The sequence below is a fragment of the Pinus tabuliformis genome, chromosome 8, assembly GCF_031772625.1.
Source record: "Pinus tabuliformis cultivar Carrire ecotype Pingquan chromosome 8, CPIR1, whole genome shotgun sequence".
NCBI classification, from domain to species: Eukaryota; Viridiplantae; Streptophyta; class Pinopsida; order Pinales; family Pinaceae; genus Pinus; species Pinus tabuliformis.
This window is the reverse complement of record NC_142294.1, coordinates 562,774,462-562,791,490: the sequence shown is the minus strand read 5'-3', so window position 1 is coordinate 562,791,490 and position 17,029 is coordinate 562,774,462. Positions and strand designations below refer to the sequence as shown.

Below are 17,029 nucleotides of genomic sequence, written 5' to 3'. Positions count from 1 at the left end.
AATTTGTGGCCAAAAGATTCTCTCGGATAGAGGGAGTGGACTATGAGGAAACTTTTGCAACAGTTGCAATATATTCCTCAATCAGATCCATTCTAGCATTGGCTGCACAGATAGGGTGGAAAATCCACCAGATGGATGTGAAGACTGCCATTCTCAACAGTGTTGTTGAGGAGGAAATTTACAAAGAGTAGTTACAAGGATTTGAGACATATGATAGAGAGTGGCATGTGTGCAAACTCAAGAGAGCATTGTATGGTCTCAAACAAGCGCCCCGAGCATGGTACACTCAAATCAACAGTTATCTCAGAGGATTGGGCTTCACCAAAAGTGAAGCAAATGCGAACCTCTATCACATTGTGGTAGATGGTAAGTTGCTTATTCTTGTTTTGTATGTTGATGATTTAATATTGACAAGTGATGAGCAGTTGATCCACTCTTGCGAAGAGGATCTTGCAAGGGAATTTGAGATGAAAGGTATGGGCTCAATGCATTACTTCCTCGGGTTCGAAGTATGGCAAGGTGATGGTGAATTATTTGTGTCTCAGGGAAAGTATGCCTCTAAAATACTTCAGAGATTTCACATGGAGAACCATAAGCCCATGGACACACCTCTAGCTACAAACTAGAGGAAGGCGAATGCCACTTCAGGTGAAGAGGTTGATCATTTGATGCTACCATTTACAGGCAGCTTGTGGGGTCTTTGATATATCTTGTGAACACAATGTGAAAATTTCTCAACTGGAATCCCTACTGCAGCAACTGATGATATTACTCCTATTTGTTAAATTCCTTTAAACAAATTAATTGCAGTTTCCTACGGCAAATATCGCAATACATACACTGCAACCTTCACTTAATTAAATTATATGCGGAAACAAGAGACTAAGCAAGAAAGAAAATACAACACAATTGACATCGTTATTTTCGGACAAATGTCCCCGGAAAAACCCAATGCAGGAAAATCAGTGCAGCAGCTCTGAGAGTTTTATATTATTAAGCAGTAGTTTCTAAATACAACTCTGGATGTCCTCCTGACAATCTAGTTAGAGAGAAATAAATAGGCAGAAAAACTTAGTGAGATTACCTCACTCTACCCAGCAAGTCTCGGTTGTTCCGGCAACTAAACTAACTATCCCTGGCTACAATTGCGCTGCCCCTGCGCAGTAACTGCCTGGGCCTGCATGGAGCTCTCTGAGGCTATGCGTCAGCTCAACCGGGAAACATCTTGTCTTTTGGAGCAGTTTCCAGCCCTCCCGGTTTAGAAATGTCAACACCTCTGAAAAACTCGGACTTCTGCATCGGTGTTGAGCTACCTCTACGTGAGCCCTTTTCGCTTTGCGTTAGTGCTGCATGGGCCCTTTTGGCCCAGCGTCAACCCCTTTGGTGTCTCTATGCCTCTCTCTGCTGCATATCCTGGGTCCTGGAGAAGATACTCCAAGCCAACTATCCCTTCCCCTCACTGCAAAAGCTCACTATCGAAAATCTCCTGACAGTTGCTCTGCCTCAAAAAATCGATTCTCTGAACTCCCTCTGTGTATTTTCCAAGTGACCCTCAAACCTCCTTAAATAATCTCCTCATTGACATTCAATAGCCCATATTAGAAGCTAATCAATGGCTAAGATTGTTTCTGCTTGATCTTCATCTTCTTCTAGAAGTTACACTCGCAGTTTATATTAATACCCTATAATTATTTTATTTTCCTAAGTTTAGACTTAGGGTCCCTTTAAAAATAATTAATTATTTTAATAAAATTGTTTCTGGGTGGAATTTCCCAAAACAATTTCTGGGTATTGGAGAATGCATGTGTCTAAGCCTCCCTGCAAATTTTGAGGCTTAAAGCACATCCGAGAAATCAACACACAAAACTGACATGTGTTTTGCAATAAACTAGTTGAGTCAAGCTACGGTGAGGCCTACCAAGTTGTATTGGAAGGCAGTAAAGCATGTGCTATAGTACCTCAGAGGAACTACTGAGTATGGATTATGATAAAAGAGGACAAAGGGAGTGAAGCTCCAAGGCTTCACCGATGCAAATTGGGCATGAAGTCCATCAGACAAGAAAAGTACTTCAGGTGTTATCTTGAGTGTTGGGTTCGTAGCTATTTCCTAGTATAGCAAGAAGTAGAGGCTTGTGCCGCTCAACTCAGCAGAGGTTGAATACATGGTTGGAAGTCAAGCAGCATGTGAAGCCATATGGATGAGGAAAATACTTATGGGACTTTCCAGTCAGGAGATGGATCCGACAATGATATATTGTGATAATCAAAGTTGCATTAAGCTCTCTGAGAATCCAGTCTTTCATGATAGGTCCAAGTACATTGATATCTGGCCTCATCGTTTGTGGGACTGTGTAGAAGAGAATTAGGTTGCTACAATACATTCCAACTGAGGAGCAAGACGTTGTCATCTTGACAAAGGCATTTTCAAGAGGTAAATTCAAATTCCATAGATGCAAGATAGGGGTGGTGAAAAATCCCTTTCTTGCTAAGAGGGAGTGTTGAAAAAATGTAGCAAGAAAGGCTCAATTTGACTTTAGCCTTAGTCAAATTGAGTAAATCGAATTTCCACATTAGCAGGACAACTTGGAGGCAATTAACTAGTGTTGCATGGATATTTTCACTCAATTAGCTCAATAAATTCGAGTTAGAGGGATTGGAGTTCAGTTATGCATGTGTGAATCGTGATTGCTAAATTTTACTAATCCAGTTCATTTTTTTCAGTTGTATTCAATTAATTGGCCTTTAACTATTCATAGAGTCAGTTGAAGGTTAGTTGTGTCATGGGACAACAGTCTAACTCGGTGATTTGTCAATTAACTGATCAATCAACCCAAAATAGCTAGTGCATGCAAGGAATTCGAGTTCCTCATCTGAAGTGGAGATGACAAGACAATGTAACATCAGTCGTAGACTAGTTGTAAGTGTACATGTGTTGCATGAGTCAAAAGATCAATCCTCGGGAATTGCGCAATCAATTTTAGAGGAAATTCCTAAATAATAGGGGCCAATTTCCTCAAGATTTGCGCAAGGAAATAGGAGGCTTGGTGAGCAAATAATTGGCTTAGTGTTGGCCAAAGTTTGTCATTGAGCAGAGAGAACAATTATTCTTTTGGAGGTTAAGCCCAGAGCTGGAGCTAGCAATTGTAATAGTTTCTCTATTCAACTGATTAATGCAAAGAGGCTTGAGGGGTTTTTCCCAACTGGGTTCTCCTAGAAATCACTGTGTATTTGTGGTTTTTCTTATTGCATGTTGTTCTAAATTGTGATTTACATTCCGCAAATCAGTAGAGTAGAATTGTCTCTTATTTTTCAGTGTGAAATCTTGAGCAGTTGCAATTTCTATCAAATTTCTACAATATGTGTCAAACACATTGGATACTTGTCAAACACCAACATGCAAAATCTAAATTGATTCACTATCATTATTATATGAATTTATAATTTAAAAACACTCAAAATATTTGATATACAAGAAAGCAGCATGGACGCATACACAAAAGTCCCTCAAAATTGGGTAACTACAAGATGAAAAATTGAAAGAGAATCTTTGAGCTCTATATACAAGCAACTCAATTCAATGAGTAAATCAACATCGGCTACAAAAAGCAAAATTGGAAGAGACTCATTACGCTGTAATACTAGAAACTAAATCCATGTACAACCTATGCCCTTGTGTGTTGAAAGGGAGCTAAAACAATATATTATTTAGTAATTACTTTCTCAAATTTTACACTTATGAGAAATTTCAATAAGTAGCTTCGAGCATATAGCAATTAGAGAAATTTTGAGGTCAAAAATAGGCCTCAAAACAAGAATATACAACCAAAATCAACTTCATAAGAACCAATATGATTCAAGATGATGATGTCAACCATGGGTGGCGATTCACCATTTTTGGAGTAAAAAAATAAAAAATAAAAAGAACTATTTTTTTTAACTTGTATTTTCAACTTATCTCCCTATGGTTTTACTCAGATTTCGAGCGGGAGCACTCGTTAGATGCAAAATTTAATTCCTCATCCACGAAGTACCCATGTTGCATACTTTCGATGGACCTTGCCACATGAAAATTAGAATTACATGAAAAAAACGTAATTGCAATCACGTTTTTTCATGTAATTCTCATTGTTTGTGTAGCAAGGTCCATCGAAAGTATGCAACATGGGTACTCCTTGGATGAGGAATTAAATTTTGCATCCAAAAAGTGCTCCTGCTCAAAATTTGAGTAAAACCATAGGGAGATAAGTTGAAAACAAGAATTGAAAAAATAGTTTTTTCTTTTCTCTCTGAAATTTGATGATGTAATCTAATTTTATTTTATTATTTCTACTACTATTTTATAACATTCCTTAGGAGACCCATTTTAGACCTCAAAATTTCTCTAAGGCATAAACTGGTAAAGTTATAACAAGCTTTTATTTTTTGAGAAAAACTATATATTTATGTTTATATTTCATTTTCCCCGGATGGGGTATTTGAAGCGGGACAAGTGGGGGGGCACATTTCCACTGCCCCCCCAACTATTAAGGAGGATGGGCATGGCAACACCCCCCCTCCACCCCCCCAATGATCATTATGATGCTCATCGCATTGGGATCAAGATTTATGGCTCATAAAATCACCCTCATGTCGAAGGTCCTTTCCTCCTGCTTCAATTTATTGTTGGATCTCTTTCGGTGCACACAGAGATTTTGGTGGGTGATGCTCCATCGTCCTCAGCCGCTAGATTCTTTAGTCTAGCTAGGCATCTTGGTGTACATCAATTTTTTTTGTAGGTGGGGGGTTTCTCATTATGCACAGTGCTACCACCTACACATGAGAATAATTGATTCGTGTTTGCATGCGGTGTCACGTCGGGTTTTATGATTAATCATGGCAGGGATTTGCTCTGATCAACTGGTTCGACTTTAGGTACTTTTATGGTTTGTTTCCATGCAATTTGTAGCTTCATGCCTTTTACTTTGTCATGCCTCAACCTCTCCGGAGAGGTTTTCAGACTCCCTCGTTGTGTCTTTCTCAGCTCATAGGTTTATGTGGCGAAGCTAGGTTCCCCTCTTTCTCTCACCTCTCGTCTCGACTAAGCACCTATCTAGTTCATTTCCTTGTGTTTTTCCTAAAGTACGGTCTCCTCTAAACCTTCAATGTGTCAACTCATCCTTTGTCCCTACTTGTTGGGCCTCTCTCTCCGACGACTCTTTCCTCTATTCCCTTTCCTTAGTTGTTTCCCACTCGGCATCACCCTTTCTTTTAGGTCCAACGGAGTCTTTCTTGTTGGTGTCCACCATGCTCTACCAACATGCCCAAGTACATCATGGAGCTACCTATTATCGCAAGCAAGGAGGCTCTTGCGCTCAATTCAGAGAACTCACTCCACTGCAAACCCAAGAGGAGATTGCTAAGGCGGATAGGGACATTACGGACGAACAAGGTTGTCTAACCAACTTTGAGGTGCTTCCAAAGGTGGAGGACTTGGTCCTAGACACAAGTCACTCTAGCATTGGAAGTTGTAGCTCAAACATGTACTTCTAAATTGGTTTTGTGTCTAGCATGTGAAAGTGTCTGAAAGGGTACACTCTAGATATTAACTTTATTTTATAAAGTTAAAGAGACTTTCACTTTATAAGGATTAAATTTTAAGAGGTGACTTAAATTGTGTCAATGAGAGATTAAGTCACAATTGTTGATCTCAAGTAATCAAGATTAGAACTTGACCGTCAATCACTTTGGAGATACGGTTTTAGTCATTGGAAAGTTATAAAAGCAAATCTATGGAGAGGAAGAGACATACATTGCATGAGAAAATGAGGGTTTGAGCTGAAGAGGAAGAGGGAAAAACATTGCAGCAAAAGAAAATTACAGGGGCAGCAAGGAGGGCTCAGGCACACATTTCAAGGAAGCCCATCACAGATTTTGGGCACAAAATTCTAGGCAATAGAGAAGCAGTTTTCAGGTAGTAGGACAGCAACAACTCATTGTATGGTACTATATGAACCCATATATGTACAATCATATGGACAAGCAATATAGGTCTTGAAAATTGTGTTGTGCAAAGTTATTTTCGCACAGCTCGAGGCATATTTCTGCGGGTGAATTTCTTAGATTCTTGGGCCAAGTACAAGTTCATAAATTGTTCTAATAAATTCCAGAATTATGGACTGAAATAAAAGATTCATTTGTTTGCTAATTTTCCCCACTGGGATTTCCCAGGTAAATCACCATATCAAATTTTCTATGTAAATGGTTTCTATTTCCACTGCATTTTAAAGTTAGTGAACTCCATGTATTGTTGTACATAAAATCAGATCTGGAAACTATTTTATTCTCTGAGTTTAAAAATCTGGGTATAATTTTTATTGGAATAGAATATCATATTTGGGTTCAGTAAAAAAAAACTAACATTGTATTAGAGGTTCATCTCTGAAAGGGAAACCAAGTTATTTTGACACAAGGGTATACAGGTGTGGATTGTTATGAAAGCAAGTTTCTTCTTCATCAAGTTAAAATTGTTTTTGGCAAGGATTTGATCAGTTGAACAGTGATGGCTACTTGTCTCAAGTTTGAAGATCATATGGATGGGTCATCTAACTACAATATCTAGAAGGAGAGAATTGCATTGGTGTTAGGGGAAAAGAAAATCTGAGAGTTTGCAAATCAAACTCAGACTCCTCTTACCAATGCGACACTTTTGGCCACCCATAAGAAGGACATGAAAGCCAGAAGGATTATTCTGGACAGAGTTAAGCATCACATTGTTCCTCATATGTCTGGGAAGAAAACCGCAAGAGAATTGTGGGAGGCATTGACCAAGTTGTACCAAAGTGACAACCAGAACTGAAAAATGGTGCTAAGAGAGAAACTCAGGAGCACCAACATGTCTAAGACTGAGACAATTTCTTCTTATCTCACCCAGCTATCTCATGTATGAGATGAACATGTTGCAGTAGGGGAGATAGTGTTAGACTCAAAACTGATAAGGATAGCTCTGAGCAGGTTCATAGAGTGGTGGGATACCTTCATTAAGAGAGTCGTGGCATGGAAACATCTCCCAGCCTGGGAGAGGTTATGGGATGACTTCACCCAAGAGGAGACTCGTGCGGAGGCTCTACATGGCAGCTAAGTAAAAGGTGAAGGGGATGACGAGAATGTTTCTCTTTCAAGTCATGCAAGAAAGGGCAAGGGGACTGCCAAACTAAACAAGAGAAAGAATTCTCTCATGATGGGAAGAAGAAGGACATGAGCAAAGTCAAGTGTTTTACATGTCACCAACTAGGACATTATGCAAGCTAGTGCCCAAACAAAAAGAAAGGCAAAGGGAAAACACAAATTGCAGCATCAACAAATATTGACAAGTTTGCAGCAAAATTTAAGGAGTTCTCATTGGTGGTTGTTTATCTTTCTGGCATTAGTTCTAGAAGTGCCCAATTTGTGGACAATGATGCATGGTTCATGAATAGTGGAACATCTTGCCATATGTTGAGAAAGAAGGAAATGTTCCTTAGTGTTTCAAAGATAGATTCAGCATTGCATGTGAAAATTGGTATGCGTACCATACATGCAGTGAAAGGGGTTGGAACAGTGTTATTCCAACTAGAATCAAGAGGATCTCTAGAGGTGGTAGAGGTGTTATATGTCCCAAAGTTGAAGACGAACTTGTTCTCAGTCTCAGCGCTGGAGGATGAAGGGTATGACGTGTTCCAGAAAGGACAAGTATTCATACATTTAGAGCTACTTAGGACACAACAGTAAGGCTTGGTATCAAGAACGGTTTGTTGTAGCTTGTAGGGTTGGCTCATAGGTAGATCCAAAGGTATCTTGGATCAAGGACCGATGTTAGTGACAAAGAATGAGAAGGAGGCTTTGAAGATTGAGTTGAGACGGGGGACTTAGTTTTCTAATCTAGAAGATGGGCAAAAAACCTCTTTCAAATCTGTCAGAACCTAAGTCACCTGACACGGGGATTCGGGACACGTAGGATTCGGGATTCGTGGTGTCGGATTCGGGACACGCTGACCCCCCGGAACAAGACACGTTAGGACACGTTATATATTATTTTATTAAAAAAATATATATATTAAAAATTAGATATTATCATATTTCTTACACCAATTTTAATTAATGATACAAATTTATTGATTTCAAACATAGATCTTCATCTATAGCTATTAGCATGCATGGTACATACAAAATTCAAATAAATGTCAATGGTACTGGTCACATAAATGATAAATCTATTAAAAATTTAAATCATGATTCATAATTCATAACTGAAAGACAACTTACAACTACAAGATAGTAAGATAAACACACTGACAACTGTAGTTTTCTCATTAAGTCATCAAATCAAAATATGTTACATAGGTAGTGTTGGTGCAATGCCAATGGCAAATAGAAATAGAAAATATAAAACAACTACAGGTATACAAGCCTCAAGGCATCAATCAGCATCAGAATCAGCATCACTGTCCCCATCATCATGGTCCCCACTGCTCTCCTCTACATCCTCCTCCTCCCCTGTATCCATAGTCGCCTTTGCATCTGCTGGTATGGAGGCTGACCCCTCTAAGTCATCAAATCTAACAGGCTCTAGCACTGGATCATTGAGATCCATGTTGGCCAATGCCAACTCAACAATGGTGTCCAGACCCATATCATCAGGAACAGTGTTACTTGGGAGCGGGAGCGAAAGCGAGGAGCGGGAGCGAAAACGGGAGCGGAAGCGACATATTCAGAAGCTCTTGGTTTGGTGCTCTTGATTAAATACGAGTTCCATACCCTAATACATGACAAAATTCAATGGAAACATTGCAATCCCCCAATCCTAAAATCCTGAAAAACTGATAAGTCTGCTGGATTTTGAATGAAATCTAAAATTCTACTTTCTCCATATGAAATCCAATGAGGCCAGAACCACTCTCAAACATCCTGAGTCATTTCATGGTAATGTTAAAAATTTAAGTAAAAGGATGAAAATGAAGATTAAGGATAATGTCACTTTTACTTTAAGAATTTAACATTACCATGAATAGCATATCAATACTAGGGCCTAGACTTGATTATGAAGCTGCCAAAATGCTCTACTCCTTGCTGCAACAGCACAAATCACTTACCAAATGAAAATATTAATGAGCAAACACGCCTTTTCATACCCGCGCTGAGCTTAGCGAGTCCTGGAAACCGGACACGTGTCCTAAAATTGCGACACGCCCCTGAAAATCGCGACATGCCCTCGGACACGACGTGTCCGAAATGGACACGACGTGTCCTGTGATTTGGACACGAATCCGGACTGAATCGTGTCGGATTCGTTGGATTCGGGATTCGCAGGGGGTTTAGGACGAATCCGGTTTCCTAGGTCAGAACTAGTTGGTATGAGCTAACATTGATGGATGCTTAGGAGCGGGTTAAGACTCCAAGGAGCATGGTTGGGAGACACAGATCTTCAGTACAGATTCCAAAGCAAGTAGCAAGGAAGTATTCCAGTTCATAGGGAGTAGCTATAATATCCCTATGGAATTTTTGCCCTTAGGGTTATCAAGAGCATAAAGATATATTGCAACAATAACACAATATTCTTTACAACTTATAACAAATGACAATTAAGGCGCAACAATGAACAGATAAATGAATCTTTAGCAACATCAACAAGACACATCAGTTTATAATCCTCATAGATTTACTTCCTAATGTGGTTACAACACTAAACAATTAAGAACAATAGCATACCTGAGATTGCATTTAATACCATCAACAGTTCATGTACATGAAACTAGTCCTCCATACATATTGGATTTAATCCACAACCCTTCAAGCTTCACACTACAATTGAGGTACACAACAATTGCTAAATTAACAACAATCCTACTAATCTACTTATCTTAGCCAAACCTTATAATTAGCTTCAAAAATCAGCCAATTTTGCTACCTCCTTGCTATCACTTGTCTAAATTAACAACAATCCTACTAGTCTACTAATCTTAGCCAAACCTTATAATTAACTCCAAAATTCAGCCAATTTTCCTATCTCCTTGCTATCACTTATCACTGACTGATTGCTGCCACAGGCTTGACTTGTGGCCAAGATCAGGTCTAGGGAGAGGGTCATTGACTCAACAGAATCTTGGAAATGGGTCTACTTCCTCAGTGTACACTCAAAACTTGGTTTGAAACCCTAAAATGGCCTATACTTGTCTGTAGAAGGGGATTCATTCACCCAATTTATCTTCAACCTTATGTTGCACTTTCACTGCTTGGAAGAGTTGTTGCGAGTTTTGGACGAGATCTGTTGCCTCCTGAGATTGATCTGTAGCACTAAAGGGGCCTCAGGAACCTTAGTACTAGTTTGAAAACCACACAAAACCTTGTGTTGCTACAAATGAACCCTAGAGGGGGTCCTCGCTGCTCCAAATTTGCCTTAGATTAGCCCTTGATGCCACATAATGGAAGGTTGTTGAGTGGATAAGGGTTCCGCTGTCCTGAAAAGACCTCAGCTCAACCCTTGCTAGCCCAAATAGAGGTTTGGTGTTAGTTTATGCTCCACATAAGCCTTGGGCTACAATGTTGTCCTTGATGTTAGCTTCAGAGAATTCGGAATAGAGGAAAGATGCCACAACACGTCACTTCTAAGACAATTCACCCACAAAAAATATCCCCTTGCTTGCCAAAAATTAGATGGATATGCCTCAAAAAAAATTATGCCAAACAGATGAGAGAAAAAGAGGGGGATTGGCTAGGGTGGGATCATGACCACCAAAACCAATCAAGGAAAAATGGGTCTTAAAACCCTCAGAGCCTCGGCTCAAAAAACAGAAACATTTAACCAATCAACAATGAGAAATTGATTTCTCCTCTCTTATTTATAGATTCCTTTTGGGGTCTCTTCTTATTTTAGTGTGAGGGGTTACAAGTTTCCCTCCACTTAGCCCTAAGTCTGGCTTCCTTAATAAGTTTTGCCCCAATTAACCCAATTTACCCAATGTTGCCCCAAAGGCATCGAATAATAGGTTTCCCCCTTTACCATTGACTATAGCCTATGGGGTTGGATAGGCTACTTAGTCCTCCCTAGGGAACATTACAGTAGCTACAACAATGGATGACGTGGTGGGATTGGAGATAGATCCAAGTGGAAGAGTTTCTTCCAGAGGTACCTTCCTCGCTAAGAGGTATTGTTTAAAGTTGTAACTCAGAAAGGTACTTCTACATTGGCTGTGTGTCTAGATATTAACTTTATTTTATAAAGTTTAGGTGATTTTTACTTTATAATGACTAAAAGGTGACTTAAGTTGTGTCAATGAGAGATTAAGTCACAACCTTTGATCTCAAGTGATCAAGATTAAATCTTGACCGTCAATCACTTTGGACTCTGGAGATAGGGTTTTAGTCATTGGAAAGTTATAAAGGAAAATTTAAGGAGAGGAAGAGACACAATTCCATGAACAAGTAAGAATTTAAACTGAATAGGAAGAGGGAAAAAGATTGCAGGAAGAGAAGATTACAGGGGCAGCAAGGAGAGTGAGCTAGTTTATGCATTTCAAGGAAGCCCATACATAGATTTTGGACACAGTTCCAGGCAGCAGAGAAGCAGTTTTCAGGCAGTTGGACAGCAACAGCTTGTTGTATAGTACCGTATGGATCCACAATGCATGGAGTCCGTACAGTTGTACAGACAGATCGTACAGGCCTCGAAAACCGTGCTGTGGAAAGCTATTTTGCCACACATTTCGAGGAAAATTTCTATGGTTGAATTTCTCAGAAATTTTGGGCCAAGTAAAAGTTCATAAATTGCTGTACCAATTTCCAAATTTATTTTCTGTGGGCTGAAATAAAAGAATCACTTGTTTGCTGGTTTTCCCCATTGAGGTTTCCAGGGTAAATCACTAAGTCAAATTTTCTACGTAAATGGTTTCTATTTCCACTGCATTTTAAAGTTAGTGAACTCAGTGTACTGCTGTTCATAAAATCAGATCTAGAAAATATTTTATTTTCCTAGTTTAAAATTATGGGTATAATTTTTTTATCGTAATAGTATATCTGTCTGGGTTTATGGACAAAGAATAACAATAAAATAAATAAATAAATAAAATAAAAGAAAAAAAAAACTAACATCCAGGGGCGCCCCTACAACCACTACATGCACACCATTGACATTTAGTGGCATATAAAGCTGTTGTTGGGTCAGGTGCTAGTTGATAGGAATGAAGCCAGAGAGCAGAATTTCCTTCAAATGGACGAAATGCAGATGCATATGTGCTCAATGCACTGCATACTTTGGGAATATCGAAGCTCATTTAGGCATCCCCACTGATCCAAGTTGTTCTCCATGCAGTGACAAACAACCTATTCCTGTTGAGGCTTCAAAATCTGATAAAGGCTTAAAGATGGTTTTTCTGTTATCCTTTTTTCTTAATTTTCAGTCCTAGGTTATTTTTGTTACCAGCTCAAGAATGGCCCTACAGGCCATGCATTATAGACAAGCATCCTCATTTTCTGGTTCACATCAAGTAAACTTTTTATTTGGCTACTGTGGAAATTGAAGTTTTCTCTCTGTTTTGGTTTCCCTAGTGGCAGGCCAGGACAGACTTCAATTCATTTTGATGTGCAATCTTGAATTTCAAGAATAGCTATTTTATTTCATGAAAAAATAAATTTCATTTTTTTATTTATGATCTACTATCCAATATATATAATTTTTTAATTATATATATATATATATATATATATATAACATGTACCATCTCATATTTCCAAATATATATAATTTTTTAATTATATCTATATCTAAGTCACATGATACGGGGATACAAGACACACAAGTATGTTTTATATATATATATATATATAAAACATGTACCATCTCATATTTCCAAGGTCAATATGTCCTATGTCGAATACCTCTGTGTCTTGTATCCCCGTATCACGTGACTTAGATTGCACTATTTTGTTCACCTCTCCAATAGATTCCCTCTTGAATATGTGGAAATAAAAAAATGGCAATTTCCAAGAATCATTATAAAAATCAATAGTAAGTGAAGGTATTCAAGAGAAATGTTAAAACCTCCGGACAGTGCATAAATGATACATGGTCGCACGACGTGTTATGAAAGAGATAAAGAGCTCTATTGAATATTCGAGTTAAAATAAGCACAATTTATAGTTCTTTGATGGATTAATCATGTTCCTATTTCCACAAAATACAATATCACTGTACAAATTGAGCCAGCAAAAAATTAGAATGTAAGCTAATACGGTGTTTATTCCTTCTCTCATTAGCAGTTTGAGTTAGTGACTTCCAAAGGAAATAGATAACATGCAACACCATCTTATATGGGCATTCTGCAACCAAGGCAACTCAAATGTCTACCATATAGACTGATTCAAAGTGTGTATCTAGAGAAAAAGAGCGAGAGAAATGCTTGTTTTGGAGGCGAAAATTATCTATTTCCCTGGTGAAGGAGCTTGTTAGGCATACAGTACCCATAATCCAAAGAGGTCATATGTTGGATTAAGGTAAAGAAGGCACAATTAGATATTAAAGCTTCTAATAACTAAAAATGTAAGTAAAGTTTGTGTTCAGATGTCGTACATGATCGAGTAGTAACACCTCCTCTTCTTCTTCAAGACGAGAAAAGTCTATGGCACGCTGCCCTGTGACAAGTTCTAAAAGCATAATACCATATCCAAACACATCTGTCTTCTCTGATGACCTTCCAGTTGATAAGTATTCAGGAGCAATATGACCCATAGTTCCACGTACTTGAGTTGTGATGTGAGTTTTTTTAGCATCAACCAACTTCGCTAATCCAAAATCACCAACAACTGCTTCGTAATCTTCATCTAACAAAATATTGGCAGCCTTCAGGTCACGGTGAATGATCTTTGGATTACAGTGCTCATGAAGGTACTCCAAACCACGAGCTGCACCAAAAGCCACCTGCTTTCGTGTAGGCCAGTCAAGTCCTTTCTCCCCAGGTTTGAGTTCTGCACTGATTAATGAAAATAAATCATTTCCACACTATAATCTGATCATTCTACTCTCTTGGACTGTATGCAAAAATAGATTTCTAGTTATTTAGCATGGCATCCAAGGTTGGATTAAGAAATATTCAACAGCTTGGTAGAAGAAAATATAAAAATGGATGACAAAGCTACAGTTATAGAATAGCATATTGATTAACTGAAAACAACTTACTAGACAATCTGCTTCATTCCAAATGTAAGAGCAATTCATCAAGGAAAATTGCAAGTGCAAATTACGAATGAAATAACAAATTTGATGACAAAGATAAACATACCCCGTAGTCGATATGCAACACTGAGATTCTCCATGTAAGGATACACAAGAAGCCTTTCCGACGAAGTAATACAAAATCCTATTAATTTTAAAAGATTACGGTGAACTGCCACACTAATCATCTCAACTTCCCGCAAAAAAGCTGCTTCACCACCAGGGCTGTTATAGTCAGTCAAGCGTTTCACTGCAACCTTTGTGTTATCTCCAAGTATTCCCTTGTACACTTTACCAAAACCTCCCTGCCCAAGCACATTTTTCTCACTAAAATTATCAGTTGCTAGCTGCAGTTCACGCCAAGAAAACCTCTTCAACTGTCCAAAAGCAATCTTTCTGTCATCTTCACCTGCACACATGTACGTACATATACAACACTCAGACAAAGAAAAATGCAGAAAATGAACCAAGTGTGCATGAGACCAAGTCATCCTGTTATTTCATAACCCTTGAGGCTTTGTTCGTTTTTAATTGAAGAAAATCGTCTTATTGTCGTCAAAAACCCAATGATCTGGTATTTAGAGTATGATCTTTGATAATATTACAAATATGGATGAACTTGAGTTCAACTAAAAGCATGTCCTATGCTGCTCTATTCATTCCATGATGCCCCAGTATCATATTACAGCTCCAACATACTCTTCTGAACTGCTAAATATATCATATGGAACCTTTATTTATAAATTTCTCATCCTATTTTTTCCCCTTTTACTTCTTTTCCCTTTTTCCAATCTATTTTTCTTGGTTTACTTTTTTCATCATTTGAATGTTTTGATTAATTTTCATGTGCTATTTTATCCAGTGAATGTATGCAATCCATGCTAGTACAGTTTAGCCCAAAGGAAAAAATAGTGAATTGATTGCATAATGCACAGAGAGGGAAAGATATAGTCACTGAGAAAGAAAATGACCAGAAACATCAACAAAAACATCTCGCCTATAGCGCCACCATTGGCCCTTCCATAGAAGGAAGAGAAAGAATGCCAAGATGAAAACAGCCACTCCAAGGCCACCAATCAGAACTCCAATTTTTGACTTGGGGTATCCTGGAAAATAAAAATGGTTACATTTTGGGGCCAGCGTACAAAAGTATATTTCTAAATAGAATCGCAAACCACAAGCATGACATTGAATAGTGAAAGATAGTAGAAACCTGATTTTGAGGAGAGAGTAGAGGCACATGGGTGTTGTAAACTTGAACCACAATTAAGATTATTACCAGTGAAACTGCCGGCATGACACTACAATCATGTTAACTGCTAAAATAGCAATGTAAAAAATGTATGATACTATTTTAGTTTTAATCCAATTCAAAGTGAATTTCACTGCAGGCATGACACTACAGTCATGTTAACTACTACAATATCAATGTGAAATGAAAATATAAGATACTATTTTAGCTTTCGTCCACTTCAAAGTGAATTCACTCTGAACGCACTCTATCCAAGATATCTGCTGTTCAATGTTCATAGAACTACATCTAGCTATCCTTTGAACCAGAAAATTCATAAAATTTGCCATCAATATCTCAACAATACTAATTAAATGTTCTATTGTAGCATGCGTAAGACAGTTATCAAGCACCTAAATTGTATCAAAATCGTGATGGTTTCTTAGTGTAAACTTGATGACACATTAAAACGTGTTATTAGCCAGTTTTCATGATATAGTAAGGAATCTGGTGGATAAAATTAACTGCACTCATCTAACTCGCTAAACAAAGATGGCTTCTTACTTGTATTTAGCTACTTTAAATATAGCCTCCGGAATCTTTCCAGTGAGATGATTTGCAGATAGGTCCCTAAACACCAAAAAGGTCCCAGTGTCAACAAAGCCAAACAACATTTCTATACTTCAAACTTCAAGATGTTACTAAAGAGAACTAATTATACAACTAAACTTCCACAAATGAAATAGTTCCCTGTTAAAATGCAGTAACCAACTCTTACAGTTCTATCAAAGTTGGAATCCCTGCTATTGAAGGTGGAATCTCTCCACTAAGTTTATTGTTTCTTATCACCCTGTTATTTAGTCAAAGGGAGTGAAATATGAGAAGAAAAATAAGGTATAGATGCCTACATACAGTCCAAAATCAATTTGAAATATATGAATGGGAAGAAACATGAAATTCAATGTAACGGTTAACTTTTTCTTTATTATTCCCAAAGTTGTTGCTAAGCACAATACTATAATATGTTTAAACAGGTAGAGCTAAATTTGTTGATTTCCATTGTAAAGAATCCATATATCATTTTCTTACAGATATTGAAGATTACGAAGCTGGCCCAAAGAACTAGGGATATCCCCAGTGAGATTGTTGTTTTCCAGATTCAAGTTCCGCAGACTTGTCATGTTACCTAGTTCACTTGGTAGTGTGCCAGATATGTGATTGTCTTGTAATGCTCTGCATTGATGTGAAGCAAAATGTAAGTTTGTATCAATGTCATGACCTCCCCTGCTTCCTTAAAGATAACATAAATTTGTGTCTGGATGATTTAGAATAAAGTGATGAGGTTAAAACTTAAAATCCTCAGTTTCCAAAATTATACAGACTCTTCACAAAGCTACTTATAGCATAAGTATGACAGTAACAAATTGACAGGATAACAAACCCTATAATCCTTAGTTTTTCCCAACATGTAATATAAAGTATTGGAGGATGACATATTGACAGGATAACAAGTACTATAATTCCATGTTTTCCTCATCATAAAATAAAAAGGCATTGGAGAATAATTCTGAAGTGAT

At 37.9% G+C, this 17,029-nt stretch overlaps 1 protein-coding gene across 6 annotated transcripts in view; it reads right to left on the bottom strand.

Annotated features, from left to right (window-relative positions):
- The window catches only part of LOC149236711 (LRR receptor kinase SERK2-like), a 247,647-nt gene that overhangs the window by 19,079 nt on the left and 211,539 nt on the right, over positions 1 to 17,029 (bottom strand). For all 6 annotated transcript variants that reach the window (XM_089372457.1, XM_089372458.1, XM_089372456.1 and 3 more), the window contains exons 6-12: positions 16,542 to 16,685; positions 16,231 to 16,302; positions 16,017 to 16,082; positions 15,435 to 15,508; positions 15,193 to 15,327; positions 14,289 to 14,630; positions 13,580 to 13,974 (exon numbers count right to left, since the gene is read on the bottom strand). In XM_089372457.1, coding sequence (XP_089228583.1) covers positions 13,580 to 13,974; positions 14,289 to 14,630; positions 15,193 to 15,327; positions 15,435 to 15,508; positions 16,017 to 16,082; positions 16,231 to 16,302; positions 16,542 to 16,685 — 1,228 coding nt within the window. The remainder of the gene's footprint in view (positions 1 to 13,579; positions 13,975 to 14,288; positions 14,631 to 15,192; positions 15,328 to 15,434; positions 15,509 to 16,016; positions 16,083 to 16,230; positions 16,303 to 16,541; positions 16,686 to 17,029) is intronic.